Source organism: Stenella coeruleoalba, assembly GCF_951394435.1.
Source record: "Stenella coeruleoalba genome assembly, chromosome: 2".
Taxonomy (NCBI): Eukaryota; Metazoa; Chordata; class Mammalia; order Artiodactyla; family Delphinidae; genus Stenella; species Stenella coeruleoalba.
The window spans coordinates 59880006-59902384 of NC_137147.1; the positions used below are offsets into that span (position 1 = coordinate 59880006).

At 38.0% G+C, this 22379-nt stretch overlaps 1 protein-coding gene across 4 annotated transcripts in view; it reads left to right on the top strand.

Annotated features, from left to right (window-relative positions):
• The window catches only part of LOC307181767 (uncharacterized protein), a 624007-nt gene that overhangs the window by 545283 nt on the left and 56345 nt on the right, over positions 1-22379 (top strand). For all 4 annotated transcript variants that reach the window (XR_013827030.1, XR_013827031.1, XM_079912585.1 and 1 more), the window contains exon 5: positions 22087-22241. Coding sequence is in view for 2 of the 4 variants with exons in the window: in XM_079912585.1 (XP_079768711.1) it covers positions 22087-22215 (129 nt within the window). In the remaining 2 variants the exon portion in view is untranslated. The remainder of the gene's footprint in view (positions 1-22086; positions 22242-22379) is intronic.

Sequence of the window (22379 nt, forward strand, 5' to 3'; positions counted from 1 at the left end):
TGTTGTCCGAACCTCTGTCTAGTTCAATCTCCACTCACTACGAGCTGACTCCTTTTATCCTCTCCTGTCAGGGATTTTGCTGCAGCACATATTGACACCAGCAATACTGAATTATGTTCTGTCAACTGTTAAAAAGCTTTTGCGTGTCATTATAGAATCCTGAGTAGGAGAAAGAGGCTCCTAAGTCAGTGGGAAAGCAGTCTGCACATGTCATCAAAAGACCATCTGTAAAATGGCAGATAATAATGGTATCAACCTCATCGGATTTTTATGATGATCAAATGAGTTAATACATGTGCAAAGCACTTAGGACACTTTGTTATGAAGCAAAATAAGTGCCCTTTGAGTGTTTGTTATTACTGATCGTCATCATCATTATTATTAATACCATATGGCTTTTTTACATACTGAGAAATATTTTGTGGGAAGCTAATAAGAAGATGTCTTTGTCCCCAGAACTGAAATTGCTCCCAGGAGAATCACTAATGGATCTAGATGACAAGGAAGAGACATTATGTTCAGGAAGCCACTGCTCAAATGGCTACTCTAGTACAAGGTTTATCAAGTTGCTTAGTTGGTAAAGCGGTCCCTTGCAGTGTGAGTGTTGGGAGGATATTATTCCCATGAGGGGAGTTTCACATCCCTGGGTGTCCTTCCAGCCAAGGATGGGGATGAGGTGGGCTTGAGGGTGCTTAGAAGGGAACCAATACTCCAAACCAAGTGGGGGACATGCTAAACTTACCTTCCTCACAACTTTGCATCAACCCGTTCCTGGCAAATTGGGTTCCAGACATCTCTGGACGAAGATTTTGCCAACTCACAATTGAGTTTCTTAACAATAAACTACTTACACATTTGTGGGTTGCATGGAAATTTAATGTTGTTCTAAATTAAGTAGAGAAGAGAACAAGAATGTGTTAATTATATGCAACAGTGAACCAAGTGTAAAAGCTAGAGTCTTTAAGTTTATTCTTTGAAGCATATTCCGAGTTTGTTTTTTTAAAAAATGAAAGTAAGGAAATGATGAAACCACTTAATGCCTGAAAAACCTGGATCACTGTTAGAACTGTACTATGAACACTGTTAACTTAGTCATTATGGAGAGGCTGATGTGCCCTCAACAGTGACTGTAATTAAAGTCTGATTTGGAAGTCTTTTTAACCCTGATGTGGCTCTAAGAGAGTGTGAGAAGATTCCCAGGATTGACATTTAGAAGGAAGCAGAGTGACTTTCTGTAGCCTGTAGTAAATCACTTCCAACGCACAGTGAGAATGAGACAAGGACAGGAACAAAAGGTATAAGGAAAAAGAGGATCTTGGGTGAAAAGAAACATATAATTCTATCAAAATGGTTTATGCTGACATGTCACAAAGGCCTATTCACCTGGCAATCACTCTTTGCAACAGGTCTAGGAGAAAGAAATTGCAAAACTTACTTGGACTGAAATTCACTTCAGGCACCTCTATGGCTTTTCTTTATCCGTAGTTCACTTAGAAGTGTGCAAAAATAAATCTTTGAATATGATGTTCCCTTCCCCATTGTTGGTTAAATCAAACTGTTTCATGTGAGGAATAGTAACACTAAGCACTTTTTATTTGAAGGGGAAGGAGGCAAAGATTATCAAGGAACATCTCCAAAGAACATGGTATTGGAATTCAGGAAATTAGTTTGCCTTCTCCATAACTGCCTTCCCTCTAACGACAGGGCGACTCTCTCTCCTACTTTCTCAAAGGCGATTCAGATTCCCCAGTGAAAAATGAGAATCACTCTTACCACTTATCTGAGTCAAATAAAGGTTCAATATATAGTAATTGTATGTTTCTTTTGCATTGCAAATGAACAACAGCACCTGCTGAATTTTCAAATTTGCAGCACAGTCTGGAATATAGGAATATAGATATATAGATATGGTATGCTTTATAATCTTTTGATTATCAAAGTCTAGTATTAATGGTTGATCATTTCCTAGTTAGTCATCAAGCTTTTACCTGATCAGAAAAGATAACTTAGGGAATGGGGGCGGGAGAGTTAAGTAGTAGCTCTCAATCTTGCAAGTGGAGAGAAAAAGACCTGAGAGATGCAGATGGTATCAACAAACTGCATCTGGATTCTGAAACAGCATTGAAGACACCGAGATGAAGCCTCTTTCCAAAGGGAGGGGAGCATTCCATGAGGGGAGGAGTGGGGAAGCTTGCTGGCCTGCAATGTGACTGGGGAGGAAGAAGGAAAACAACACTCAGATGAATCTATGAACCTCTATAGAAGGAGCAAGTATCACCTGAGGGGAAGAGGAAGTTGTGCGAGGTCCTTGATGACTCACCTGGGTTAAGAACGGAACAGGTGGGGACTTCCCTGGTGGCACAGTGGTTAAGAATCCGCCTGCCAGTGCAGGGGACACAGGTTCGAGCCCTGGTCCGGGAAGATCCCACATGCTGCGGAGCAACTAAGCCCGTGCGCCATAACTACTGACCCTGCGCTCTAGAGCCCGCGAGCCACAACTACTGAGCCCGTGCGCCTAGAGCCTGTGCTCCGCAACAAGAGAAGCCACCGCAATGAGAAGCCCTCGCACCGCAACGAAGAGTAGCGCCCACTTGCTGCAACTAGAGAAAGCCCGCGCACAGCAATGAACACCCAAAGCAGCCAAAACTAAATAAATAAATAAATTTATATTAAAAAAAAAAAAGAATGGAACAGTTGGCCTGAAAAGACACCTAGAATATCCACTGCCTGCTTACCAGTCACAAAAACGGGGTAATATTAAAAACAAAGGGTATTTGAGACCAAAAAGCAGGACAATGTGACTCTGTGGTCATGGCAGGATACTTTCTGTCTGACCTTGGTTGTCAACTGAGACTCTGACTGGAGGCTTAAGGCCCTGGGTCCTCGCTTTGCAAGGCAGCTTTCCTTGGAAGCTGTATCCTACCCAGTTTCCTCTTGACACAGGCTGCGGGTCCATTTAAATCCTTAAAAAAAAAAAAAAAAACACTCTAAAAAGTGCTTTATTATTTTTACGTGCTATTACAAATGCCTATTGTAGGGGGTTCAAGGGAGTTGGAGGCTGATCAATGTAAAAGATATGCCACGGGAGGCCGTAACATACAGGGCTGTGATGGGGGAAGTTCTTCACAGCTTGAGACATCCAGAGGCTTAAGGTGAGGGGACCACCATCCAGAACGGGAGGAGGGCAAAGAGACTCCTGCGGGGAGAGGAAGTTAGAGGCGGGCTTCCACCTTGAGACACTGTTGCTCAGCAATAGCAGGGAGTATCTGTGTCAGAGAGCTCCAAAGGGCCATACGGCTTGGGGAGTTATAACCAGAAGGCTCTATCTTATCTGTGGGCTACAGCTGTCCAGTGCACAGGGTATGCAGAGCAGATAGTCTTTAAATAGCTAAAAATCTGCTTGCTTGGGGTATTTTAAAAACAGCTGGGTGTGTCAGAATTTGAGTTTGGTGCTGCTGGGCTTTTGAGCTAATGTGTCAGCGAAGAAATAAACTACCTAGTCTATACACAGAGGCCATCTTTGGTTCATGTATACAACACCTGTGATAAATGTTTAATATAAATTATTCAAACAATACAACAATTAAAAAGAAGAAAGTAAACACAACTTCATATCCTTCAAACAATAAATAAGTACTGTTAACATTTTGATCTTTATTTACATTCTTTCTCTCTCTCTCACACACACACACACACACACACACACACACACTACAATATAAACAATTTTATGTAAATAGAATCACATTTAGCATCAAGCTACTAATCTCTGTTTTGATTCAACAATACTACCGTAGACATAAACATAGATACATATCATAATTTTTATTTTTGCACACAATTTTATTGTGTGTATGTTCATACTATAATTTACCTTTAAAAATCCCTATCAGTGTATATTTCAGTTTAATATAATAACAAATACAGTTCTTCAATTATCATTTTGTGTATTGTTTTCTAATTTCTATAAATTCATAGAAGTGGAATTACTAAATCAAGGTGTATGAACATTTAACATTCTTGATACCAATTGCCATATTGCCTTCCAAATTTTTATTAATTAACTTACACTCCCATGTATATTCATGAATTTTAGATTAAGTTGGGAGGGACTGTCAGGAAGGTTAAAATACAAAATGAATTGAGATCTTTGAAAGTCACTATGGGTGAAACTGCATTCTTAAAATTGTATTTGGAACAAAAAGGTGATAACAGAAGGGATACATCCACTGTCCCTTCACTCTTAGCAGATGATCCACCTTGAACTTCTCAGAGAAAGAAGAGGCAACAGGAGTAAAGTCTTCCAGCCTTCAGTTTCTACCCACAATCTCATTTCCATTCATTGTCACCTGCCGTGTTCAAGGAAGAGTTATCTCTACTACTTTCTGAAGTTCTTGGTCTCACAGTATTTCATAAATTTGTCACTCTCTCTCTTCATCAAATACTTTAAACCTAGAAACCCGTTCAAAGCATCTTCGCTCTAAAAGTAGTACCCTTGACTGTGCTTTCGCTTTAAGTCTTCGCCTGGGGCAAGAGAAAAGTGTGGCATGTCCCAGGCATATGAGAGTGCATATGAAAATACCCAATATGCATTCCAAGGCTAAGGAAGCATTTCTGGAATTATTAAAAACCTTTGTCATACTTTTATTATATACAGCAGACTCATGATCAATTCCAAGAGATAATTTATAATCCTCCCTTAACCAGTTAGAATGTAGTGCATATAATCCTTTCTCATGTGGAATAAGCTCCCTCTTTGGCCTCCTATCTAGTCCTTCCTCTTTCAGCTTTTGGAGACCCACAGAACTCTTCTTGAATAACTTGTTTCCCTTCTGCTTGGCAAGGGAACAAATACGACTCTGGTTTTGCTCCCGTGGTCCTTGTCTTATTCTTTGACTCTGCCTTCCTCCGTTTCCTTGCAACACTCAAGAGTAGCCTACAGATCCTGCCTCTATTTTCTCCCTTTCCACTTTTTTTCATCCCACTGAAATATGATTTCTGCTTATACCAAACTAACTGATGCTACTTTTGCGAAGGTCGCCAAAAAAAATATTTCTAATTTACAAAGTCAGTAGTTTATTTATTTATTTTTTAACATCTTTATTGGAGTATAATTGCCTTACAATGGTGTGTTACTTTCTGCTTTATGACAAAGTGAATCAGCTATACGTATACATATATCCCCATATCCCCTCCCTCTTGCGTTTCCCTCCCACCCTCCCTATTCCACCCCTCTAGATGATCACAAAGCACCGAGCTGATATCCCTGTGCAATGTGGCTGCTTCCCACTAGCTATCTAGTTTACATTTGGTAGTGTATATATGTCCATGCCACTCTCTCACTTTGTCCCAGCTTACCCTTCCCCCTCCTTGTGTCCTCAAGTCCATTCTCTATGTCTGCGTCTTTATTCCTGTCCTGCACCTAGGTTCTTCAGAAACTTTTTTTTTTTTTAGATTCCATATATATGTGTTAGCATATGGTATTTGTTTTTATCTTTCTGACTTACTTCACTCTGTATGACAGTCCCTAGGTCCATCCACCTCACTACAAATAATTCAATTTCATTTCTTTTTATGGCTGAGTAATATTCGATTGTCTATATGTGCCACATCTTCTTTATCCATTCATCTGTCGATGGACACTTAGGTTGCTTCCATGTCCTGGTTATTGTAAATTGAGCTGCAATGAACATTGTGGTATATGACTCTTTTTGAATTATGGTATTCCCAGGGTATATGCCCAGTAGTGGGATTGCTGGGTCATATGGTAGTTCTATTTTTAGTTTTTTTTTCTGTTTTTTTTTTTTTTTGGTACGTGGGCCTCTCACTGTAGTGGCCCCTCCCATTGCAGAGCACAGGCTCCGGACACGCAGGCTCAGCAGCCATGGCTCACGGGCCTAGCTGCTCTGTGGCACATGGGATCTTCCCGGACCGGGGCACGAACGCGTGTCCCCTGCATTGGCAGGTGGACTCTCAACCACTGTGCCACCAGGGAAGCCCTATTTTTAGTTTTTTAAGGAACCTCCATACTGTTCTCCATAGTGGCTGTATCAATTTACATTCCCACCAACAGTGCAAGAGGGTTCCCTTTTCTCCATACCCTCTCCAGCATTTATTGTTTGTAGATTTTTGATGATGGCCATTCTGAACAGTGTGAGGTGATACCTCATTGTAGTTTTGATTTGCATTTCTCTAATGATTAATGATGTTGAGCATGTTTCATGTGTTTGTTAGCAATCTGTATATCTTCTTTGGAGAAATGTCTATTTAGGTCTTCTGCCCATTTTTGGATTGGGTTGTTTGTTTCTTGATATTGAGCTGCATGAGCTGCTTGTATATTTTGGAGATTAATGCTTTGTCAGTTGCTTCGTTTGCAACTATTTTCTCCCATTCTGAGCGTTGTCTTTTCTTCTTGTTTATGTTTTCCTTTGCTGTTCAAAAGCTTTAAAGTTTCATTGGGTTCCATTTGTTTATTTTTGTTTTTATTTCCATTTCTCTAGGAGGTGGGTCAAAAAGGATCTTGCTGTGATTGATGTCATAGAGTGTTCTGCCCATGTTTTACTCTAAGAATCTTATACTGTCTGGCCTTGCATTTAGGTCTTTAATCCATTTTGAGTTTATTTTTGTGTATGGTGTTAGGGAGTATTCTAATTTCACTCTTTCACATGGAGCTGTCCAGTTTTCCCAGCACCACTTATTGAAGAGGCTGTCTTTTCTCCATTGTATATTCTTGCCTCCTTTATCAAAGATAAGCTGACCATATGTACATGGATTTATCTCTAGGCTTTCTATCCTGTTCCATTGATCTATATTTCTGTTTTTGTGCCAGTACCATACTGCCTTGATTACTGTAGCTTGCATTATAGTCTGAAGACAGGGAGCCTGATTACTCCAGCTCTGGTTTTCTTTCTCAAGATTGCTTTGGCTATACGGGGTCTTTTGTGTTTCCATACAAATTGTGAAATTTTTTGTTCTAGTTCAGGGGAAAAATGCCAGTGGTAGTTTGATAGGGATTGCAATGAATCTGTAGATTTCTTTGGGTAGTATAGTCATTTTCACAATGTTGATTCTTCCAATCCAAGAGCATGGGTATATCTCTCCATCTGTTTGTATCATCTTTAATTTCTTTCATCAGTGTCTTATAGTTTTCTGCATACAGGTCTTTTGTCTCCTTAGGTGGGTTTATTCCTAGATATTTTATTCTTTTTGGTGCAGTGGTAAATGGGAGTGTTTCCTTAATTTCTCATCAGATTTTTCATCATTAGTGTATAGGATTACAAGAGATTTCTGTGCACTAATTTTGTATCGTGCTACTTGATTAGCTCTAGTAGTTTTCTGGTAGCGTCTTTAGGATTCTCTATATATAGTATCATGTCATCTGCAATCAGTGACAGTTTTAATTCTTCTTTTCCAATTTGGATTCCTTTTATTTCTTCTTCTTCTCTGGTTGCTGTGGCTAAAACTTCCAAAACTATGTTGAATAATGGTGGTGAGAGTGGGCAACCTTGCCTTGTTCCTGATCTTATTGGAAATGGTTTTAGTTTTCCACCATTGAGAACGATGTTGGCTGTGCGTTCGTCATATATGGCCGTTATTATGTGGAGGTAGTTTCCCTCTATGCCTACTTTCTGGAGGGTTTTTATCATAAGTAGGTGTTGAATTTTGTCGGAAGCTTTATCTGCATCTATCAAGATGATCATATGGTTTTCTCCTTCAGTTTGTTAATATGGTGTATCACATTGATTGATTGTGTATATTGAAGAATCCTTGCATTCCTCGGATAAACCCCACTTGATCAGCGTGTATGATCCTTTTAATGTGCTGTTGGATTCTGTTTGCTAGTATTTTGTTGAGGATTTTTGCATCATGTTCATCAGTGATAATGGTCTATAGTTTTCTTTTTTTGTGATGTATTTGCCTGGTTTTGGTATCAGGGTGATGGTGACCTCGTAGAATGAGTTTAGGAGTGTTCCTCCCTCTGCTATATTTTGGAAGTTTCAGAAGGAGAGGTGTTAGGTCTTTTCTAAATGTTTTATAGAATTCACCTGTGAAGCCATCTGGCCCTGGGCTTTTGTTTGTTGGAAGATTTTTAATCTCAATTTCAGTGCTTGTGATTGGTCTGTTTACATTTGCTGTTTCTTCCTGGTTCATTGTTGGAAGGTTGTGCTTTTCTAAGAATTTCTCCATTTCTTCTACGTTGTCCATTTTATTGGCATACAGCTGCTTTTAGTAATCCATGATCCTTTGTATTTTTGCAGTGTCAGTTGTTACTTCTTTTTCATTTCTAATTCTGTTGATTTGAGTCTTCTCCCTTTTTTTCTTGATGAGTCTGGCTAATGGTTAATCAATTCTGTTTATCTTCTCAAATAACCACCTTTTAGTTTTTTTATCTTTGGTATTGTTTCCTTCATTTCTTTTTCATTTATTTCTGATCTGATCTTTATGATTTCTTTCCTTCGGCTGACTTTGGGTTTTTTTGTTCTTCTTTCTCTAAAATTGCTTCAGGTATAAGGTTAGGTTGTTGATTTGAGATTTTTCTTGCTTCTTGAGGTAGGATTGTATTGCTATAAAGTTCCCCCTTAGAACTGCTTTTGCTGTATCCCATAGGTTTGCTGTCTTCATTTTTTCATTGTCATTTGTTTCTAGGTATTTTTTGATCTCCTCTTTGATTTCTTCAGTGATTTCTTGGTTATTTAGTAGTGTATCGTTTAGCCTTCATATGTTTGTATTTTTTACAGACTTTTTCCTGTTATTGATATCTAGTCTTGTAGCATTGTGGTCGGAAAAGATCCTTGATATGATTTCAATTTTCTTAAATTTACCAAGGCTTGATTTGTGACCCAAGATATGATCCATCCTGGAGAATGTTCCGTGAGCACTTGAGAAGAGTGTATTCTGTTGATTTTGGATGGAATGTCCTATAAATACAAATTAAGTCCATCGTGTTTAATGTATCATTTAAAGCTTGTGTTTCCTTATTTATTTTCATTGTGGATGATCTGTCCATTGGTGAAAGTGGGGTGCTAAAGTCCCCTACTATGATTGTGTTACTGTCAGTTTCCCCTTTTATGGCTGTTAGCATTTGCTTTATATATTGATGTGCTCCTATGTTGGATGAATAAATATTTACAATTGTTAGATTTTCTTCTTGGATTGATCCCTTGATCACTATGTAGTGTCCTTCTTTGTCTCTTGTAATAGTCTTTATGTTAAAGTCTATTTTGTCTGATATGAGAATTACTCCTCCAGGTTTCTTTTGATTTCCATTTACATGGAATATCTTTTTCCATCCCCTCACTTTCAGTCTGTATGTGTCCCTAGGTCTGAAGTGGGTCTCTTGTAGACAGCATATATACAAGTCTTGTTTTGTTTCCATCTTCCAGTCTATGTCTTTTGGTTGGAGCATTCAATCCTTTTACATTTAAGGTAGTTATTGATATGTATGTTCTATTACCGTTTCTTAATTGTTTTGGGTTTGTTATTGTAGGTCTTTTCCTTCTCTTGTGTTTGCTGCCTAGAGAAGTTCCTTTAACATTTGTGGTAAAGCTGTTATAGTGGTGCTGAATTCTTTTAGCTTTTGCTTCTCTGTGAAGGTTTTAATTTCTCCGTCAAATCTGAATGAGATCCTTGCTGAGTAGAGTAATCTTGGCTGTAGGTTTTTTCCTTTCATCACTTTAAATATGTCCTGCCACACCCTTCTGGCTTGCAGAGTTTCTGCTGAAAGATCAGCTGTTAACCGTATGGGGATTCCCTTGTATATTATTTGTTGCTTTTGCCTTGTTGCTTTTAATATTTTTTTCTTTGTATTTAATTTTTGCCAGTTTGATTAATATGTGTCTTGTCATGTTTCTCCTTGGAGTTGTCCTGTATGGGACTCTCTTTGCTTCATGGACTTGATTGACTATTTCCTTTCCCATATTAGGGAAGTTTTCAACTATAATCTCTTCAAATATTTTCTCAGTCCCTTTCTTTCTCTCTTCTTCTTCTGGGACCCTATAATTCGAATGTTAGTGCATTTTATGTTGTCCCAGAGGTCTCTGAGAGTGTCCTCAGTTCTTTTCATTCTTTTTTCTTTATTCTGCTCTGCAGTAGTTATTTCCACTATTTTGTCTTCCAGGTCACTTATCCATTCTTCTGCCTCAGTTATTCTGCTACTGATTTCTTCTACAGAATTTTTAATTTCATTTGTTGTGTAATTCATCATTGTTTGTTTACTCTATAGTTCTTCTAGGTCCTTGTTAAACATTTGTTGTATTTTCTTCATTCTATTTCCAAGATTTTGGATCATCTTTACTATCATTACTCTGAATTCTTTTTCAGGTAGACTGCCTATTTCCTCTTCATTTGTTTGGTCTGATGCTTTTTAACTTGCTCATACATCTGCTGTGTATTTCTCTGTCTTCTCATTTTGCTTAACTTACTGTTTTGGGGGTCTCCTTTTCACAGGCCGCAGGTTCATAGTTCCCATTGTTTTTGGTGTCTGCCCTCAGTGGGGAAGGTTGGTTCAGTGGGTTGTGTTGGCTTCCTGGTGGAGGAGACTGGTGCCTGCATTCTGATGGATGAGTCTGGATCTTGTCTTTCTGGTGGGCAGGATCACGTCCAGTGGTATGTTTTAGGGTGTCTGTGAATTTATTATGATTTTAGGCATCCTCTCTGTTAATGGGTGGTGTTGTGCTCCTGTCTTGCTAGTTGTTTGGCATAGAGTGTCCAGCACTGGAGCTTGCTGGTCATTGAGTGGAGCTCGATCTTAGTGTTGGGACAGAGATCTCTGGGAGAGCTCTTGCCGATTCATATTACATGCAGCCAGGAGGTCTCTGGTGGACCAATGTCCTGAACTCTGCTCTCCCTCCTCAGAGGCTCAGGCCAGAGACCCAGCCGGAGCACCAAGACCCCCCAAGTCTACAGTTACTCCCACTGCCTCAATTTTGGGATGATTCATTGTCTATTCAGGTTCCACTGATGCAAGGTACATCAAGTTGATTGTGGAGATATAATCTGCTGCTCCTGAGGCTACTTGGAGAAATTTCCCTTTCTCTTCTTTGTCCGCCCGGCTCCTGGGGTTCAGCTTTGGATTTGGTCCCGCCTCTGCATGTAGGTTGCCCTCTGGTGTCTGTTCTTCACGCAGTTGGTGAGGGGGTTAAAGGGACGACTGACTCGGGCCAGAAAGAGAGAAGTGTATGGTATGCAGGGAGAGCCTGCAGTGGCAGTGGGTGGCGTGATGTTGCAACAGCCTGAGCCACGCCATGTCTTCTCCCAGGGAAGTTGTCCCTGGAACACGGGACCCTGGCAGTGGTGGGCTGCACAGGCTCCTGGGAGGGGAGGTGTGGATAGTGACCTGTGCTCGCACACAGGCTTCTTGGTGGCTGCAGCAGCAGCCTTAGCATCTCATGCCCTTCTCTGGTGTTCGCGCTGATAGCCGTGGCTCGCGCTGGTCTCTGGAGCTCGTTTAGGTTGTGCTCTGAATCCCCTCTCCTTGTGCACCCTGAAACAATGGTCTCTTGCCTCTTAGGCAGGTCCAGACTTTTTCCCAGACTCCCTCCCGGCTAGCTGTGGCACACTAGTCCCCTTCAGGCTGTGTTCACACAGCCAACCCCAGTCCTCTCCCTGAGAGCTGAACTTCAAAGCCCGAGCCTCAGCTCCCAGCCCTGCCCCTCCGGGCGGGTGAGCAGACAAGCCTCTCGGGCTGGTGAGTGCTGGTCGGCACCGATCCTCTGTGCGGTAATCTCTCAGCTTTACCCTCTGCACCCCTGTTGCTGCACTCTCCTCCGTGGTTCGGAAGCTTCCCCCCTTCCCACCCCCCATCCCCACCAGTGAAGGGGCTTCCTAGTGTGTGGAAACTTTTCCTCCTTCACAGCTCCTTCCCAGAGGTGCAGGTCCCATCCCTATTCTTTTGTCTCTGTTTTTTCTTTTTTATTTTGCCCTACCCAGGTATGTGGGGAGTTTCTTGCCTTTTGGGAAGTCTGAGGTCTTCTGCCAGTATTCAGTAGGTGTTCTGTAGGAGTTGTTCTACATGTAGATGTATTTTTGATGTATTTGTGGGGAGGAAGTTGATCTCCATGTCTTACTCCTCTGCCATCTTGAAGGTTCCCCCCAAGTGTTTTATTTTTGCTTTGCATTCTGGGTGATCTCTCTGCGGAATCTGACAATTTCTTCCTTGAAATTTCCCTCAGTCCTGGTTTCCCCAACACTATTCCCTGTTTATTTCACTCCTACCTCTGATTTATTCTTCTTAGTCTTTTTCTCCCTCTGGTTTCCTTCCTTTAACTCTTCCCTGAAACATTATTTTTCCTCAAGGCCTCTGTATTAGTCAGTTCTTGCTGTGTAACAAACCACCCCAAAGCTCAGAGATATAGAACACTGATTCTTTCTACTATCATGTCTGCCAGTTGGCTGAAGATCAGATTATGTAGCCGAAGTTCAGCTGGGCTTAGTTCCCAAGACAAGTTGATTCCAGGTCATCTCCATAATACTCCCATCCTCTTCTGACTAATAATAGCCTGGCTGGGGGCATATTCTTTTCATAGTGGTGGTAAAACTACAAGAGGGCAAGCCCAGCTATGCCTGCACATTTCAAACTTCTGCTTATTCTGAATCTGCTGACATCTCACCTCCCTAAGCAAGTCACATGGTCAAACCCAAAATCAAGGGATAAAGAAGTATCCTGTGCTTATCATGAAGCCATGACAAGAGTTGGCTGCATAATATTACTATAGGTGAGTGAAGAATTGTTACTAGTAATTTAATCTATTAAATACTTCTTGCTGACTACAAGGCTCTTCAAGATCACACCTTAACTACCTCTATAGACTTGTTCTTGACACTTTTCCTCTTCATTGCAAACTTCCAGACACAAAGCTGCATTTCAGTTCCTCCAACACATTGCTCTTTCTCTTAGTCTACATGGTCTTCAGGTTTTAATATATATATCACTTTCCCATGGAAGTCTTCCCAATCTCTCCAGATTAGGTTATGTTCCCTTGTTATATCTCCTTATAGATTTTCCTTAAATTTAATTTTATTTATTTATTTTTTATACAGCAGTTTCTTATTAGTTATTTATCTGATACATATTAGTATATATATTGTCAATCACAGTCTCCCAATTCATTCCACCACCACCAGCCCCCCTGCTACTTTCCCCCCGTGTTGTCCATACGTTTGTTCTCTACATCTGTGTCTCTATTTCTGCCTTGCAAACTGGTTCATCTGTACCATTTTTCTAGATTCCTCATATATGCATTAATATACGATATTTGTTTTTCTCTTTCTGACTTAATTCTGTATAATAGTCTCTGGATCCATCCACGTCTCTACAAATGACCCAATTTCATTCCTTTTTATGGCTGAGTAATATTCCATTGTATATATGTACCACATCTTCTTTATCCGTTAGTCTGTCAATGAGTATTTAGGTTGCTTCCATGACCTGGCTATTGTAAATAGTGCTGCAATGAACGCTGGGGTTCATGTGTCTCTTTGAATTATGGTTTTCTCTAGGTATATGCCCAGTAGTGTGATTGCTGGGTCATATGGTAATTGTATTTTTAGTTTTTTAAAGAATCTCCATACTGTTCTCCATAGTGGCTGTATCAATTTACATTCCCACCAACAGTGCAAGAGGGTTCCCTTTTCTCCACACCCTCTCCAACATTTGTTGTTTGCAGATTTTCTGGTGATGACCATTCTAACCGGTGTGAGTTGATACCTCATTGTAGTTTTGATTTGCATTTCTACAATAATTAGTGATGTTGAGCAGCTTTTCATGTGCTTCTTGGCCATCTGCATGTTGTCTTTGGAGAAATGTCTATTTAGGTCTTCTGCCCATTTTTTGATTGGGTTTTTTTTTTTTAATATTGAGCTACATGAGCTGTTTCTATATTTTGGAGATTAATCCTTTGTCCGTTGATTCGTTTGCAAATATTTTCTCCCATTCTGAGGGTTGTCTTTTCATCTTGTTTGTAGTTTCCTTTGCTGTGCAAAAGCTTTTAAGTTTCATTCAGTCCCATTTGTTAGTTTTTGTTTTTATTTCCATTACTCTAGGAGGTGGATCAAAAAAGATCTTGCTGTGATTTATGTCAAGGAGTGTTTTTCCTGTGTTGTCCTCTACAAGTTTTATAGTGTCTGGTCTTACACTTAGGTCCTTAATCCATTTTTCAAATGAAGCAACTGACAAAGGATTAATCTCCAAAATTTACAAGCAGCTCATGCAGCTCAACATTGAGTTTATTTTTGTGTATGGCATTGGGGAGTGTTCTAATTTCATTCTTTTACATGTAGCTGTTCAGTTTTCCCTCTCCTTATAGATTGATACCATTTTTCTTTGTTGCATTTACCATGCTTTTGATGATATAATTTGTTTGTTTATTTATTTGATATCTTTCTTCCTCCCTGGAATTTAAGCTCCATGTGGTAACGTTTGTCTTCATTTTGTTAAATATTATATTCCTAGTGTTTCCTATTTACCCATCATATAATAGATATTCAATAAATGATGCAGTTAATGAATCTGTGTGTCCTTCCTAGACAGTTTCATCCATTTCTATGACTTTAACTTTCACCAGATCTGAATCTAGAGTCTCAAAATCTTTTCTGGGCCCCAAACAATATTTCCAAGTGGATATTACATGGCAACTTCGTACTATGCCTGTTCAGAAGTCAACTGTTTTAGTGAAAACATCACAATTCACCTAACTACCTGGTATAGTTACTTTTATGTGTCAATTTGACTGGGCTTCCAGGTCCCCAGGTATTTCGTTAAACATTATCCTGGAGTATCTGTGAGGGTGTTTCTGGATGAGATTAACATTTGAATTGGTAGATTGAGTAAAGCAGATTGCCCTCTCTGATGTGAATAGGTCTCATCTAGTCCCCTGAAGGCCTGCAAAGAACAAAAAGGCCAAGCAAGGGAGAATTTGCTCTCTCTACCTCATTTTGAGCTGGGTCATTGGTCTTTCCCTTCCTTTGAATTTGAACTAGGACAGAAACTTACACTATCTGCTCTCCTGGTTCTCAAGCCCTCAAAATTGGACTAGAACCATCAGCTGATACCGTTGGCTCTCCTGGGTCTCCAGTTTATCAACTGCAGATCTTGGGAATTCTCAGCCTCCAAAATCATAAGAGCAAATTCCTTATATAATATCAGTGTCAATCTCTCTCTGTATATACGTGTGTGTATACATATATACATATATGTATATATACGTGTGTGTGTATATATATATATATTCTGCTTCTCCAGAGAACTCTAATACACCACCCAGAGTCCTGGAAATTGTCCCCAACTCCATACTTCCCTCAACCTTTACACATAATTTGTCTCTAAAACCTGATGCTTTTTACTTCTGAATGTCTGTTTCGTTAGCATTCTGATTTTTCTTCTCTATCATGAATAATATTGGCACTAAAAAATGTAGAAAATATTGTTGGGAAGGAAAGGAAGTCCAAGATGGGATAGAACAATCGAAAAAAACACCTGGCAGTTCTAAATGTGTTCCAAATTTCCTGGCCAGGATGAGTCACATCCTTGAGAGTGGAGAACATATACAAATGATACTTCCATAGGAATTGCTGAGAAATTGTTTAAAAAAACATGAGATAAAGTAGAAGAGTGGAAAATTAGAGGTGGGAAGCTGGGGTTTCATAGGTGATTGAAGGTCTCAGTTGACAATGTGATATTATAAAGACTTAAGCTGTAATGTCCCACTGGCCTTGGGGCCAGGATTTCCAAAATACCCCTTTCCAAAAACAATACACATGAGAATGTCAGCATCACAATTTGTGAGCTTTCACAAATAAGTAGACAATATGATAAATGATACTGCCCAGGGATAATGATTAAAAAGGAAAGTAAAAGAAATGCATATTTTTTCTTACAAAATACACTAGTATATAATACTAGAACATTTGCATTTGGACATTTATTTGTTGATCCTTTTGGGGGTGGAGGTGGAGGGATTAGAGAGTGACAGTACTCCCTCCTCTAGTTTGACACAGTGTAGCCCATCATCACCTTTATCAGATACTCATAATGTTTGCTTATATTGGATCTGGGTAAATTGTATGAACATCTATCTTTATTTATGAGCATTTATCTTTATTTAAACAATAATTGTCCTTATGATGCAAAAATACATTAAAACTAGAGTTTTTATATTAGAAACAGCCTTGGAAATGCAGAAGTTAAATATGTCAGAATGCTTAGGTCTACACAGTGTGTGTGTGTGTGTGTGTAGGATATAAATATGTACTTAGTGGTCATTTACCGTTCTCATTGTTCAGTCTACATTGAAATGTTTGCCTGAACTGGAAATCCAAGTAAGCCTTTGCCTGTCGAGTCACATCACATGCCTACAAACAGAAGTAATGAGTAATGGTGGATATAGTTAGAAGGGGACAAAGAGAGGAGCACTTGTAAATATGACAAGAACAAGTGGAAGTTTGGAAAAAATGTTGAAAATGTGTTTCTCTAACATACTGGTGGGGATGAAATCGAAATCTTTGCAAAATAACTTATATCAATTAATTAGTATGAGGGTCCAAAAATAAATTATTTTCACAGGCAACTCTGTCCAAGATCTAGAAATCAAGCTACAACCTCTGCTTCCATTTTTATTAACAATAACAAGAAATACAAATTGTTGCAGAAATAACATGTTGGGTGATGGAACAATGAAAAGAGGAATCCTTCTTATTTAAAAATTACATGATTCTGTGACATTAAATGATTATAAATGTATTTTAAAAACCTAGTACTCTCCAGCTACTATTTGGTATATTTGTCTATCTTTCATTATCTCCTTCTTTCTTCTTTCATTTGTGCATTCATTTATTCAATGAATATCAGGTGTCCACTATATATCAAACAGTGTTCTAGGTACAGGGATAAAGTAATAAACAAAAAACACACAAAAATCTCTGCCTTCTTAGAGTTTACATTCTAGCAGGGAAAATAGACAAGGCTAGGGATGATCTCACTGAGGTCTTTATGAAAAGATAGGAAGGATGTGAGAGACTCAGCCTTGTGGGTATCTGGAGGGAGAATGTTTAAAGAAGAGAAATAACTGCAAAGTGCTGGGATGAGATCATGCCTGGTGTGTTGGAGAAATAGCTAGAAGACCAGTGACTGGAAAGGACTGAACATGGGAGAGAGTAATAGGACTTGAGATCGGGGAAGTACTTGGATAACAGAACATGTATGGACAATTGTAAGCTTGTGGTTTTTATTGGGAGTAACACAGGAAGCAAATGGAGGTCTTACTTTGTTTTGTTTAAATAAAATTCTTATTTTCAATATAATTCTATATGTATATTTATATAATTCTAAATATATAGAAAAATTGCCAAGATAATATAACGATCCTGTATAACCTTCACCTAGCTTCCTCTAATGTGAATATCTTATATGACCATAGTGCATTTTTCAAAACTAAGAAATTGACACTGGTTCAGTACTACTAACACCTCAACTACAGACTTCATTGGAATTTATCAACTTTTCCACTAATGTCCTTTTTCTTTTTCCTAGATTCTGATCTAATTGAGGGTACCGCGCTGCATATAGAAATGGAGGGTTCTGAGTAGAGGGCTGGCAGGACCTAACCATCATTTGGCCATTTTACTCTGACTGCTGTATATGTACTTAGAACCCATTTGCTATATACAGCACTTCTACTTCACTTATACCAAAGTGATGAATACCCTTAATACTACTTATCTAGTAGGAGTTGCTGTTCCAGTGCCTTATCCAGTGGTAGATGCTTTTCATTCAACCTGACATTAAGCAGATACAACCCATTGATTCCCAGTAGGTGTTAAGGCAAAGCAGCCATGCATCTGAGAATATACTTAAAGAAGTCTTTATATGTTCAACAGAAGAAACTGGGGCTCAGAAATACGATCACTTTTCAAGAGCTCGGTTAGATCAATTACCCAAACATGGCCTGTAGTAAAATTTGTCTTTGGATTTTGCTTTTATGTTCATGTTAGAGGGTACAATTGGGTCCACTTATTTGGGGTCCAATTAAGTAGCACTTTACAGTATCCTATATTGGCAAACTGCTTTCACAAGTATTCCCGTAATCAGTAAAATACAGTATACACTACATCAGGCATTATCTAGAATAGATTTCATTTCTCAGATTTATGTGTGCAGACAGAAGGTCACGGTGCCCTGGTTAACATAATGTCTGAATCATGCCATTTAAAGCATCATGTGATCCAACCACATGTTTAAGTAATTACCTTTAAAGCCAGGTACTGACAAATTAAATCTCACCATTCCACGGACACCTCGCTATCTTTTCCACTACTGTTAATGGGCTGCTCCATTTTCCTGGTAAATTTACTTACAGACCACACAGTTGTCCAAGTAATAGCTCCCATTTTTCCCTAATGTTTCATGCTGAGATTTATTAGTCTTTTAATGAATTCCATCAACTGTCAGGGAGATATTTTATGATGATGTGAATAAAATGACCCACATAGTATCCTAGAAAATGTTTTTAGTTCATATTATTTGCTTTTCACACTATTGGCATTTGTGCACTTTTGCTACTGATTTTAGATGATGCAGTTTAAATACTATTTAAGAAGAATTCTCCTGAAAATGAAGTATTTTCCTTTTTATTTGGGTATCCACTTACATCTTAGCATAATGATATATTTTTACCTTTTTATTATGGAAATCTCAGAAGTTTCTTCTCTTTTGAAAGCTAACTTAGTAAGCACATTTTCTCCTGCTTAAATATTATTTTAATGGTGGATTCAGCATTCTGAGGTTCATCTAAGACAAGTCTCCTAAGGAACTAAGGAATAGAATATGGATTTGTATAAGATTTATCAAAAATAGCTTACCATTTCTTAATTTCAGTAAAATTGGCAAAGTAGTTTTTTGGAAATTAGTACAACTGGATAAACACTGAGAAATGATTGAAATAAGGTAATTGAAACAAGCAATAAGTTATGTTTTATTTTACACGGAATTGCAATAAAATGTAATTTTACTCAAGGTCAGATATGGAGGCCATGGTTCTTATGACAATTGCCACATTTAAATTTGGGCAGTGTCACTTTTGGGGTGAATGTTACAAGCTAATATTTCACAGTGTTTAGCCATAAACACAAATCTATTGACCTCAGAGCTACCTCTCTCATTGTTCTACATTCACTGCAGTTGAAAGGAAGATGTGAACTGTTATCTAGGCTATCTTCATGCACTGGTATTGTCTTTACTTCTTTTTCTGAGTAGAGACACATTTTGATTAATTGTCGAATTGAATTTAAACTAATTGAAGCTTAATTCTCTCAAAGATTTTAACATTTGAAATTATAAATATAACTGCAATCATAATAACTTCTGCAGCAGAAATGCATTGAAAATTGTGTGGTCTGCACTGAAATTACCATCATCCCTTGATAGATATTGGGCACATCTACTAGGAAATCTGAAAATAAGAAGCAGTCTATTCTTTCCTCCTTGTTGTTGTAAATACCTCCTTAAGAAAACTATTCATTGAATATGTCACTTCAAGATAACATTGTCCAAGAGGATCATCTCTGAAAGATGTGAAAAATTAAGTCTTTTTTTAGTAGAAGTGAACATATGTATTTACCTGCCCACATCTATCATAACTATATGATATAAAAGTATAGCCATCTATTATAATTGGTATTAGTTACTATCAGTAGGAACTCATCTTCTGGTTATCTTTAAAGTAGTCTATTGTATAGTAGTAATAATAGTAGCTAATATTTATATAATACTTATGTGCTAAATAACACAATGATTACTTGTATTTATATGGCTGAAGACTGGACACCTTCTTATGTCATTCTTTGTGACCAGTGAAACATTTTGGAAATAGTCAGCCAAGCTAAAGCATGCAGTTGTAAATCTTGGAAAAAATTATACATAACTCAATGGGAATTCGACTTTGTTAGATTCCTACCCATGACATCAAACTCATTAGCATTATCAGTTAATTTTAACCAGAGGTACTAACTGTCCCATAAATAATTAAGATTCTCAGACTTAAATATACAGATTCATACACACACCATAAAATATATATGAGCACTAGGATATCAGTATCTCAGTGTGTTTTATATTCTATGAAAGTAGCTTCTGAGTTAGAGTTTTAATATCTGAAACAAACCAAGACTTATCTATGCCTATCTAGCTGTATAACCAGTGATTTGAAAATCAATGGCATGTGATCATATACAAATCAGAAACCCACTTAAGTCAGTACAATTCTGAGAGCTTTCCACTTCACATAACTTGCACTCCAGCACTTTATTAAATTTTATGGGCTTATTTGCCATAGAAGTCTAGGTTCAATACTTGCAGTCATCTTCCAGGATAACGCCCTTTTAGTAAGTCTCGCATGCTCCGTACTCTAACCAGAAAGTTGAACTGCAGAGCAGTTGCTTCTTGATTGCAACCATGGGATGACTAACTAAAATGAGAAAATGTCGACACACAAGTAGGTTTGAAGCCAAATAGACAGCAGTTCTCTGGGTGTTACATTAAGTTCATATTTACACACATTTTCAATAAATACGAATATACTGTTTAAAACAAGTAATATAAGTCTGAAAACGAACAAGAAAATCTGAATGTTGGGAAACTGTAACTGCACCATTTATTTTTAAATAGAAGTTTTCATTGTGAGAAGCTTCAATATCAGCCCTCCTTCACCACCTCCCCTATCTTCAAACCTGGATCAAGTCACCTCTCTAGAGAGAAACTCACTGCTAAGACCAGTGTTGTGCAAAGGGCTGCTATGTCAGAGCATTCATATAACTTTACCATCTTTGGCGAAAATCCAGATTCCTTAAGAGGTTTTGCTTCAAGACTGGTTTCATCCTTCCCATCTAATCTTTCATCACTTTTGAACAATTAGTCATAATTATTTCTCTTAATTTTACCTCCTTTCCCTATTGTTTTCTTTTCCAGAAACAGGGGTGCAAATAAATAATGAAGGGGCCAAAGATAAATAATAGCAAGAGGAAGAGAAATAAATGCTTTCCTAATTTGAAAGCAGTTAATTATATCTGAATTATCCTTGTTATCCTGTGATCCTATTGGTCTTGATGGCAAAAAGAAATCATCCATTCAGTACTAAAATGTAAAGAATGTTCCTACCAGATAGAAAGTATTGAATGATTTAAATCACATTCTTATATATTAGTGATCAGAAAAATCCATTGAAATAAATTAGGTAGCAGGATGTCATAGAAAATTTTAGCTTAAAGGTTACTTTGGCATTGGGATCAATATGATCTTAGATGCAATACTTACCTCAGGCTTTTATCTTATTACTTAAGAAAACAATAAACGTAGGAAATACCTTACTTATTATCAGACATTTAACAGTTTCCTTAGTGGATATCTAGATTTTGAAACTTGCGTTTTAGTTTTATCCATATTTAGACTTTCTACTCGCATCTACTTGAAAAATTTTCAAATGAAGCTTTTAGTTTAAAAGAATACTATGTCATCTTTGAGACTAATTAGTGGTTTGCTTTTGTAAGGTTATATTATTCCAATGTTTTGCGGTAAATAAAGGAATTACAATAGTTCAATAGATAAGATAGTTTTTTCTGGAACATCCCACTCTTCTGTGTGGTAGGGATGAAAGGTAAGCATTTAGTCTAACAGGAATGCCAATTTACTGTACATAGCACTTTCCCCATCGGTAAAATTCATTTAATTATACAGATATTTACTGAGACCTTATGATGTACCAGAAGCAGTTCTAGGCTCTAAAACTAAAATGCACTTTAAATACCTTATGTGTAAAGACCTGTTTTCATTAGAAAGCCCTATTTAATAGTAACTCTTCTTCAGCTGTTAGTCTCAAAACATGTTTTTTTAAATAACCTGTAGATGTTCACCACTTATAAAATATTATATCATCTATTGGATATAGAAATGGTTTTTCAGAAAGAACTCTACTATTGAAAAAAAAATACCTGTTTTGCTTCTCTTATTTCATGCAACATTCACAACATGAATGATGTTTGTAATGATTACATGGAACTTCCCCTGAAACTTCTACAACTTTATTTTTGTTTTAACTGCAGGCTTGTGATTCCTTAGGAAATTCCTATAAGGAAAGTAAAGGGTTGTGCCAGAATAACCCATTTACAAATGAGGAAGTGGTGGTTACTTATCCTACGTTCAAATCGGAAAGTCAGGACAGAAGCATCTGAATCAGAGCCAGTAAAGCTCTAAAAAGGTAATGATTTCTTTTCCAGCATGTTTTCAGATTATTGATTGATTCCCAAGGTCATGTAATAATTTTTACAGTTTCCCTTTAGCTTTGTGCCAGTGGTAATTGCTATTTGTCACTAGCTTTAGAAAGGGATTAAGAAGT